The sequence below is a fragment of the Impatiens glandulifera genome, chromosome 5, assembly GCF_907164915.1.
Source record: "Impatiens glandulifera chromosome 5, dImpGla2.1, whole genome shotgun sequence".
Classification (NCBI taxonomy): domain Eukaryota; kingdom Viridiplantae; phylum Streptophyta; class Magnoliopsida; order Ericales; family Balsaminaceae; genus Impatiens; species Impatiens glandulifera.
In genome coordinates, this window is record NC_061866.1 from 5,121,186 (window position 1) to 5,132,970 (window position 11,785).

General features: G+C 26.6%; 1 protein-coding gene across 1 annotated transcript; it reads right to left on the reverse strand.

Annotated features, from left to right (window-relative positions):
* Nucleotides 1-10,221: 10,221 nt before the first annotated feature.
* LOC124940554 lies at nucleotides 10,222-11,580 on the reverse strand. The gene is made up of 3 exons (XM_047481078.1): nucleotides 11,445-11,580; nucleotides 11,183-11,361; nucleotides 10,222-10,665 (listed from the first exon to the last, which is right to left on the reverse strand). Exons 1-3 carry the CDS (start codon nucleotides 11,521-11,523, stop codon nucleotides 10,645-10,647), a joined length of 279 nt encoding a protein of 92 aa, XP_047337034.1. The 5' UTR covers nucleotides 11,524-11,580; the 3' UTR covers nucleotides 10,222-10,644.
* Nucleotides 11,581-11,785: the final 205 nt, after the last annotated feature.

Below are 11,785 nucleotides of genomic sequence, written 5' to 3' on the forward strand. Positions count from 1 at the left end.
TTATTGGATAGATATCTATCTATCCAATAATATGAAAACCGAAAATGAAATTCGAATTCGGTTTATTCGAATTCGGTAAATTCGAATTCGGTCGGATATTCGGTTCAGACCAAATATTAAACACTCCTAGATAGAATTACTATTTGAATTGAAAATTCGATTCTTATTTTCAGTATTTAGAAATTTAATTTTTTTTGTCAATTTTAATAGAATTCAGAGTTTTTTTTTTTTTTTTTTTTCGCAATGGATTTGATTTGCTTTGATTCATATGTTTTTTCTCAATGTTTCACTTGTTTAAACTAATGCTTACATCATTGGATAGATTATTTGAATTCAAAATTCAATTCTTTCTTAAAAAAAAGCAGTTGGGTATGAATCAGTATTCATGAATTTAAAGATAAATATCAATTTTTTTTTTGAATACTGAGTTTTTTTTCTGACAATTAATTTGCTTTGCTTTGATTGAGATGTTTTTTTTCTCATGTTTCACTTGTTTATTTAGGAATTTTAAAAAAAAATGTTAATTTTTTTAGAATTTGATTCATTGTTATTTTCACATAATTATATAGATTTTTGGATATGTTTGGAGAGCACTGCTGAGATAAATGTTTTAAAATATTGAATTTTGTAAAATAAAATGTTTTAATTTATACAACTTATATCTTTATATAAATCTGTACCCAATCATCTTAAATTTTTTGTTACTGAGTTAGCTTTCTTTAATTTTTTGTTTTTCAGTTATTCCCTTTATTACTTAATTAATGTTATTATATTTATACCTTATTAAATGAAATATATTTTCACATTTACTATTATCTATCAATATTATATTTATTGAATTTAGAAAGTACTATTTAAATGAACTTAGAGTATTGTGGTTACATCTTTCCTACATATTTCTTCTAAATTTATTTATTCATATTAAGTTCTTTTAATAATAAAATTAAAAATGGTTAAAGAAAGACAAGTTACATGATAATAATATAACAAAATTATAGTAAAACATAGAGTAATTCAGATAAGATATTCCAAATATTTCATTGACTGTTTTTATCTGTATTCAATACAAAATCAGATTTAGAAAATATTTCCAAATTAATAAGGCCTATAGAATCTCTTACAAAAATCAATAAGACAATCAAATTAATTATAGATCCTTATTAAGAAGAAAAATATGAATGATGTTGTCATTAAGTTGGCTATAGCTGTTAAAATTTTTCACAAAATAATAATAACAATTTGATTAAAACAATTTTTTAACTGAATAAATCCAACTAATCAATAAATTGAATATGACGATTTTTATATTGTATTGTACAAACCAACTTAATTGAACTCTTGTTACGCATAATTGAGATAAAATGAAGCTGAAAATCCTTGACCGATTAATTTTTTTCAATTCTCTAACCCTCTAGTTATAATTGCTTTATTTTTTTCTAATCAAACTTCGATTTATATGGATTCTACATTACACTCTTCTAAACTCTATCATACTTTCAATTGGTAGATTTATTTTTTGAAAGTAAAAGATATCTAACTAACCCTAGCTAGCATGCAATTACTTTTGACCTAGTAACTACACTATTTTTTCATCTTCGGTATTTTTTCTACACTCTTTCTTGTATTCCTTAAAAGTGGCTACCAGCTCGTCGTAATCTGGCAGCTTCGGATGAACATAGCTCAGTCGAGGCTTTTCATCTTCCCCGACATCTTCCTTTACATCACCTACGTCGTTACCATCAATAACCATTTTCACGTGATTAATATTGAATTCATCTTTTGACTCGACGAATATTTCTTCAAATGATGATCCTTTGCTCATGAATGCTCTATTGACCACTTCATGTTTTCCCATGATGTCCTCCTCTTCCATGTCATTGACTCCGTCACAAGAATCGTGGTGAGGTGTTATTAGGTTTGATGACCGAGATTGAAGAAAAAACTTCGAACGCATCATTCGAAACACTTCATGGAATATTGAACGTTTGATGACAACTTGGTCATTCTTGTCTTGAATCATGAGTGAAACTGGTTCGACACGAGGCTCGTTAACTTCATCAAGGACTGTTCTTGTAGAGTCCTAGAGAAAATGATCAAATAATAATGAAGATTAATATTACTTATAAGTTGAGATATCATTGTAAATCTTAGTCCAAATTTGATTTTTGATGAGAAATCAATATTTTTATTAACATGTCTCTATGTAAGTATCATTTTGAAAAGTATTTTTATTTTTTCTTAATTTTTTAATTATACTATGGGCCAGTTTTAAAATACTTTATAGAAACTAAGTATATATCAAAATTCGAATTTTGATGAGAAATCCTCAATAACTTGCTGAATATGTGTCAATCTAAGTTTTATTTTTAAATGTATTTAAAAAATGAAGATACCATAACACCAAAAATGTCTCCAAAATATTTATTGATGATTTTTATTTATACTGAATCCAAATTCAGATATGGACTTAGAAAATGTTTCAAATAAGTACTAAAATCTCTTACAAAAATTCAATGAATGGATGAAAATAGTGTAACATTCTATTTACATGATTCTTAAGAAGGAAAATATGAATGATGGGGTTTATATTTATTAAACAATTTATTTGAATTTACCTCATGAGAGTGGTTTTTCTTATAATTGGCGTCAAATGGGCCGATTTCAATCGAGTATTCTTCAGATATCTCCGTAATCAACCTTAATTTCACCTCGTTTGTGACGCGTCTTTCAATTAATTTATCTTTTATGCTAGAATTGACGAAGTTTCCTGTTAACTTCCTAAATTCATTGCCGAACCAACGAACAAACATGTCTCGCATCTGTCTCAGCTCCGCCAACTCGGCGCAGCATGAGGCGGCCAACACAACGTTCGACACCGCCTCGTGAATCTCGAGGTCGAGGTTATCAACGTGACGAGTGAAGTGGCGAAGGTGGACGCGGATTTTAATGAGGAAATCCTCGAGTTCTCCATAAGCCAATAACTTGTACTCATCATTGTGTAACTTTTCAACCTAGATTTATTTGAAACAAATTAAATTAAATTTAATTAAAAGATGATTACTAAAGTAAAATTATAAAAGAGAGGAAGATTATACCCTAGAAAAAGCTTGATGAATATCATGGTCGTGGCTGATGAGCTGAGCAATGTCTGAACGAGACTGTCTTATAATGCATTTCATTCGGTTCATATTAAGAAGAAGTTGGTGTCGAGCTCGTTTAATTGATCTTTTACTATACAGAAAACGAAACAAATCGATATTTAAAAAATAAAAAATGTGACAAAAAAAGGTTTTAACAAAAATTGTATTTTTTTAAAGAGAAAAAGATAGTTACCATTTCTTTTTCCACCTTGAATCTTTTATCCATTGCAACATAGCTTTGTGAATATCTTTCATTGTTCTTAATTCAGCCATGGAAGAATATCAGCTGCAGCTTATACCATATATAATAATCAAATGAAACTCATAAATAAATGAAGGGCATTGAACTACATATATTTTGTTACTATGTTTAGAGATTTATATGAATAATTACTATTTAAGAAGATAAACTGAAAATTTACCTTTGATTTAAATTTAAATGAGTAAATCTACAGTTTTTATCCCAAAAATAATTAATTGATGATATAAATTCAATACTAATAGACTTAATTATGAGTTATTGTGTAGTATTAATTTATTATATCTACCATTTAAAACAAATATGTAATTAATTTATTTCATCATTAAATTGACTAGTTATATAAAGCTAAGGGATGAAATGGAATCTGTTAAATCCAAAATATATTAAGTTAAGGGATAAAATGGAATCTGTTAAATCCAAAATATATAAACGTTTTAATTTTTATTGTTTCCATTTTTTAGTTTATGTCTATGAGTCTATCCACCTATAAGAACCTTTTAATTAGACTCAATATCTTGAAAGAAAAACTGATATAGTTTAGTCATTAATGGAAGATTTATGAAATAAATAATTGATTTAGTTTAGAAGGATGATACTTTTTTTAAACATGATTATGGATAGGGGATTAGGGTCAATGGGCTAAAACACACCGAAAAAATAATTATATATATTTTATGCTACTTACCCTCAATTTCTTAAAATTAACTTTAATTTAATACACTATTTTTATCTAATTTATTTTAAAACAAAATTATATTTTTTTTCAAAAAAAAACGGTTATAACCATTTTATTAAAATTAAAAAAAAAAACTTATATTTATTCATTATTGTTTTATTCATAATTTTTTTTTGTTACTTTTTTATATTCAATCTAATTTTTTTTGGTCTACTCCAACCTCGAATTCTTGAATCTGTCATGCTGAATATGGGTTAGCTAATGGTCCGACTCTCACTCACCTTTGATTATGGGTATTGTGAAAATAATCTCAAGTGCTAAAGAGTCTATATCCAATACATCAGGAGACAGTGGCGGACCCAAAAATATTTTCTCGGGGGCCAAATACATAGTAACGTAGCATTTTTTTGTCGATCAAATAAATGCATTTTCTAATTAAAATTTTACTTGGTAATTACATAAAATACTAACAAACACAATTACAAAATACTAATAAGCACACAATTACTAAATTATTCTTTTCCATGAGTCGGTACAAAAGAAGACAAATTTATTCTACGAGATTCAATTTGTTGAAAATATTGCAATATTGGCTCATTTTCAATTGTTGAGAAAATATCTTTATCAACATATACAACTAAACTATCATTCATCCATTTATCTCTCATTCGATTACGCAAATCAGTCTTCACGGTCTTCATTGCAGAAAAAACTCTTTCAACGGATGCAGTTGCAACTAGTAAACTAAAGTCAACTCTATCAATCGATAAACCAATGGAAAGACTATATGTTATTTCTGTTGCAACCAATTTCTGAGCAAAAATTCCCAAGTCTTTAATTGAAGAAAATTGAGGATCATCCCGCAAATTAAATAAGTAAGCCCGAAGTTGTTGTTCCAAAAATAAATAATCACTGCCTGTGAAATCTTCAGAATAAAGTTTGGCAAGACGAATGAGTTTACGAATATCAAATTTGGAGAAAGAATATTTGGGATGAAGACATGATATGCAACCAAGTAATTCTGTATTAACTTCTGAAAAACGATTATTCATTTCTTGCATAATCAAGTCAACAACTTAGCATTAAATAATAAATAATAACTATTAATAGATAATAGATAAGAAATAATAATTATTAATAGATAAGAAATAATATTTATTATACTTGACAAAAGATTTCCACACGATAATGATGAAGATTAGTGATAAGTTTCCCTTTTCTTCTTCGCCTACCATTGCTATCAATTATCATATGCTCATTCATATTAAGTATTGAGATCCAGTATAATTGACAAAAATTGTTAACTTGGTCCAAAATATCATGCCATCCATCTTCTCTAAATTTTTGTAATTGATTTTTCGAACTCGCAATCAATGACATGACTTGAACTATATTTTGATCTCCTCTTTGTAGACAAAGTGATAACTCACTTGTAATTCCCAATAAATTTTTCATCAAATGTAACACAAAAACAAATTCATAAAAAACTAACTATATAAAAAAATATGAAAATCTAATTTAATAGATTTCAACCTAGCTAGTTTTATAAGAATATAAAAAAATAAAAAATATAAATAAGAACAAAAATACAAAAACGTGATAAACATATATTATCAAGTGAATAGACACTCGAGATTACGATTATAGAATATTAATGCATATAAAAATAATATATCAAATTCTTTATTTAAATACCGAACAAAACCAATGTAACTATTTTAACTTGTTTATTAATATTAATTTATATTTTCTTATAAATTTTTGAAATAATTTAAAATTAAGAAATATAAAACACTATTATTATTTTAATTTTTATATTTTACCCTTATAAGTAATTTGTATTATTAATTATATTGAAATAAATAAAAAATAATGTATAATTATTATATAAATATAATTTTAAAATAAATAATATTATTATATGATTTACATTATTTTATATATAATTTTTTATACTTTATTTATATAAATAAATCTTATTTATATATTAATTAAAATTGATGTATTATTATAAATATTTGTATATTAGAAAATATTGTTAATATAAAATAAAATAATAATTATTATTATTTTAATAAAATTATATTTAAAATGAAAATAATATAATTATGAATTAGTTTATAATAAATAAACTAAAGAAGAGAGCAAAGGTTTGATCACCTGACCACATGTTCAGTTATAAAGTCAACTGGACTAAGAGTTACTTGTCAAATATATATATATAAAAACAAATTATTTTAAGGTTGGGGGAGGCTCAGAAGTAGGGATGTAAATGAGCCGAGCCGAACCGAATAGTATCATGCTCGAGTTCGGCTCGTCTAGTATATATTCGGGCTCGAGCTCGTTTCAAGCTTTTACAATCGAGCTCGAGCTCGGCTCGTATGAATTTATTTGAGCTCACGAGCCGCTCGTGCTCGGCTCGTTTAAAGTTCGTTTAGAAAGTTCGTTTAAAGCTCGTTTAGAAAGCTCGTTAAGAGCTCGTTTCACAAAACCTAACTGGTTTTATAAAATATGAAATCTCACCTCTAAGATGATTCGTAACCACTGATTTTTCCACTTTCCACTAATGCTTAGACGAGAGAACTTGGCAAAAGAGAGAAAGAAAACAACGTTGAAACATTGGTGTGTTGCAACCTTATAGACCGACGACCTTGGCTAGACGGTAGAGAGAGAGATGAGAGACTTGACTAGACGGAAGAGAGAGATATGAGAGACTAGAGACTGACTATCGAGATCTTCTAGATCTTCTATAGAATTCTAAAGAGTTCTCTTGCAGAACAAAAAAAGAATTTTAAAAATATCTATTTATTAACCCTAAGTTTAATTATAGCTTTATAGGTTATTATTATATTAATATTGTAATAATATTAATTATTATAATATATATTTATATATTACTATTTTTTTTAATAATTTATAAATTATATTTAAATAATATTATAATCGAACGTATTTGTGAGCCTATAAACGAACTTGTTCGCGAGCTTATAAGCAAGCCTATAAACGAACATGTTCGTGAGCTTACGAGCCAAATATCGAGAAGTTCAAGCTCGACTCGTTTAAATTTTTGAGCTTTTAAACGAGCTTGAACGAGCTTTTTGTCGAGCCGAGATTCAAATAGCTCGCGAGCAGCTCGGTTCATTTACATCCCTAATCAGGAGATATTATGAAAACTAGCATTTAGCCCGTGCATTTGCACGAGTAATAATATAAAAAACCGTGAAAAAAATTACGGATAACATTTTTTATTTTATTTTTAACTGTTTTAAGTTTATGGGTGAGTCAACCCACAGTACGACCCAAAATTTAATTTACTCAACATCATTATATATTAGTTAGTTAAAAAGTTAAATTTATATTAATATTAAAACGTCCCGCGTTTATCAAATTTGGCGTGGAATTTAAAATATAAAGTCTTTGTAGCTTAGTTGGTTAAAGAGTTGTACTTGTTTTGTTAGGTTGCAAGTTCGAAACATACCTCTAGCATCTTTAATTTTTTTTTTAACCGTTTTAAATATAAAAACGGGTCAACCCACAATCCGACCCAAGTATCCAAATTAACCACAGCTCTCGACCCGGCAATCCGGACACTTTAAAAATTAAGCATCATTATATATATAGATATATAGATTAGTTAGTTAAAAAGTTAAACTTATATTAATATTAAAACGTCCCGCGTTTATCAAATTTGGCGTTGAATTTAAAATATAAAGTCTTTGTAGCCTAGTTGGTTAAAAAGTTATACTTGTTTTGTTAGGTTGCAAGTTCGAAACATACCTCTAGCATCTTTAATTTTATTTTTAACCGTTTTAAATTTAAAAACGGGTCAACCCACAATCAGACCCTAGTATCCAAATTAACCACAGCTCTCGACCCGACAATCCGGACACTTTAAAAATTAAGCATCATCATTATATATATATAAATTAGTTAGTTAAAAAGTTAAACTTATATTAATATTAAAACGTCCCGCGTTTATCAAATTTGGCGTTGAATTTAAAATATAAAGTCTTTGTAGCCTAGTTGGTTAAAGAGTTATACTTGTTTTGTTAGGTTTCAAGTTCGAAACATACCTCTAACATCTTTAATTTTATTTTTAACCGTTTTAAATTTAAAAACGGGTCAACCCATAATCCGACCCCAGTATCCAAATTAACCACAGCTCTCGACCCGGCAATCCGGACACTTTAAAAATTAAGCATCATTATATATATATAGATAATCTCAAGTTTTAAAGGGGAGAGGATCTGTTGTCCCAAGTGAAACTGTCCCTTGCTGTCTCATTTATCAAAACCACGTAATTTTAATAAATTAAACAAATAAAAAATTATATATATATATGAAATAAATCATAAATCCTAAATTTTAAACCCTAAACCCTAAATTCTAAATCATACACCTAAATTCTAAACCTTAAAAAACTATATATATATATATATTACATTTTATTTTAATATTTAATTTTCTTTTTCCTCTCTTCTATGAGACAACAAGTGAGACATTATCTTTGGGACAACAAATTCAAATTCGTGTTAAAGAGTCTATATCCAATACGTCAGGAGATATGTACTAACTTCTTAAATTAAAAAAATGATTTTATTAATATTTAAATTTGTTATTTTGTCCGTCAAGGATTTTAGAATTATAGGGGAATATGTTTGTTAGAGTCTTATAGTAATGAATTTTTTTTGTTAAGAAAATGTATATATGATCTTTTTAGATAACTATTCATTTTTATTTGATCTACTTTAATAAGTTAATTAATTGAAAATAAGTTAAATTATATTAACCAATTTGTTATAGCTTCATTTTTAAATGTATAGATTTAAAAAGTTTATTTTCATTGTTTAATTAAATAAACTATGATAGTACTCGATCTAGATCTATAATTCAAGATATCCATTGCATATTTTTATATTTAAAAAATGTGCTAATTAAAAAAATAAAATGAACCAGTTTATATATCTTAAAAAAACAAAACCACATGTTAAGCATGAACAAACAAAGGAAAATGTCGGCAAATGTTTTCCCAACAAAGTTGAAAATTAAGACTTCTAACAAACTATTTCAATTATTAACAATTCGTACAACTATATTCTTCCAATATAATTTTGATTTTTATATTTTTAAAGTTAAAATTAAGATGAATAATAAAAGGAGGTGTTAGTTTTTTTTTTCATTTTCATCCATTTGCTTAACAATTTAACTGTATAAACTTAATTTGTAAATGTAGCAACTTATATTTATACAATTAATATATATTTAGTAACAAATAAACAAATTTCACAATAAAGTAAACTCTCATATCAAGAAAATCATTAATATTTTTATGATTGCACCAACAAAGTCATCACAATAATATTTGATCATTTTGAATTTCTAGTAAATTATCATGTTACTTTATTTTGATATTATATCATTTGTTGATTTAGTTGCGATTATATAGATCATAAACAACTTGTATCACTTGAGTTATCTTTATCAATGATAATATTAAGATAATGTGAATTTATAAAATAAACTAAAAAGATCATCATTTTAAAAAAATAACTTTAAAATATAATATGAAGGCACTAAATACAAAATTTGATGTCAAATAAACTATCACATTTCTTATATAAAACTTAAAGAAAATATCCATCAATATTAATATTGATGGATTATGATTAATCATTTGTTGATGTATATAATGATTTTTATTTAAACTTAGTGATTTTTTTTCTAAATTATGATTCTACCATTTATTTAAACGAATGAAAATTTTCTCACTTTTATAAATAAAAATGACTTCAAAATTTCCCTCATATTATATTAGAATAACAAGTCAAACTTTAGATAGTTTGTCTTTGTTTTTTTTATTAGACCTATTTGAAATATGTTATATCTTGATCTAAATTTTGGTTCAATTTTTATAACGATATGATTTCACCAAATACTTTTAGGTTATAGAATTTACATAAATGTCTTTCATACATATCGGAAAAACACTTCACATATAAATGTCGCCGATAAATTTGAAATTTGTCACAACTATTATGACCCTTGTTACCAACTATATAACGAACATAAGCAAATTCAAGACAACCAAACAAACTAAATTGTGGAACTGAAAAAAAAACAATCTAAAATGAAATGGGTTTTTATTGAAATACAAACTAACAACCAAATATTTATCTTAATTATCTACACAATCAAATACCATTCTTCAGTCTTACATTACAATAACCTTAATTAACTACATAATTATTTTGTTCAACTTATTTTTACTTTAATTAATTGATTAATTTCATCTTCATGAGTTATACTTTAAGGATGAAATCATCAATTAATCAGTAAATAGATAAAAAGTGAACACAATAATAATTAGACAAGGGGGAGTTTATCTTTTTACTTTCATCTACGAAATGATGGACAGTTCAGAGAATCATAATAAACAAAAGTAATTAAACACTCTTGATTAATTAATTAATTACATCAATTATTCCATTTTTTACCATAGGCAATATATATATAATTAAATTAACTAATGTCGACACACCTTTGCCATTCATCGATCTAATCTCTCTTCATCCAAGAACTTTCTCACCCTGTTAAATAAAATGTACAAGAGTCAATAAAAACCGAGAAAAACTAACCCACTAGATAGTTCAAATGATGATAAAAGTCTTGCCTAAAAAAATTAATATAACAAGTTCATATCTCACTCAAATTATCTTAAAATAAAGTGGGGAATATAATTAAAAGAACCAAGCCAAATTAAAAACAACTCAATATCAATATGATGTCCATCACTAAAAAAGAACTAATAATGTAATTTATAAAACCTCATTCTCAATATACCCTAATAAATTTAGTGTTTTATAGATAAGTTTTTTATTTCTTATTTATTCGAATATAATTATAGAGAACCAAGTCAAATTACAAACAACCCAAAGCCATGAATGTTCAATTGAAAACTTTGTTTTATTAACTCATGACATTCTCTCATTAAATTGTTCTATCATTGTTTTTGAATAAGTGCTTGAAAACTAAGACCTTATTGGCTAAGGTAATTATTCTTATATTTCATCAATCATCAATCAAAACAAAATTAGAATAACTTACCGAAGTCACTACTTGACCTTCTCGAGATTTGTGATGACTAAGTGTTCCTCTATGAACATTGATCTTGCCATGATGATAAGGCCAACCACCAGATTGATAAGGAGGTGGGAGTTGGGAAGAATGAGTTTCCGGTCCTCGATAATCTATGTCGTAGATTAAACCTTCATCCACTACTTTTTCTGCCCAGATTATATTCTATTACGAATAATCAAACCAATAATCTTGTATGCTTATATAAGAGTAATTAAAAAAATGTTCATACCACTTGAAAAGCTGCAAGGAATGACAAATAGTAGGAATAGAAGAAAGACAACATAAAGGCTACGGTTGAAGAACTCCATAGAAATATATATTTATGGAACAAAAGAATTGGATGTATATATATAATTGATTTGATCATTCAAAATCTTTGATTATAAGCAGATGGAAAGGGTCCCTATCTTCACAGCAATAATCTATGAGGCATTGATGTGGATGGATGTATTGGGTACTAATTAAATTGGGTTGTCCACATTTATTAATTGATCATCACTTACCAGAAATTAATTAGATGATAGATGGATAGTGAAATTCTGAATTTATTATTGCTTAATATGGGGTCAC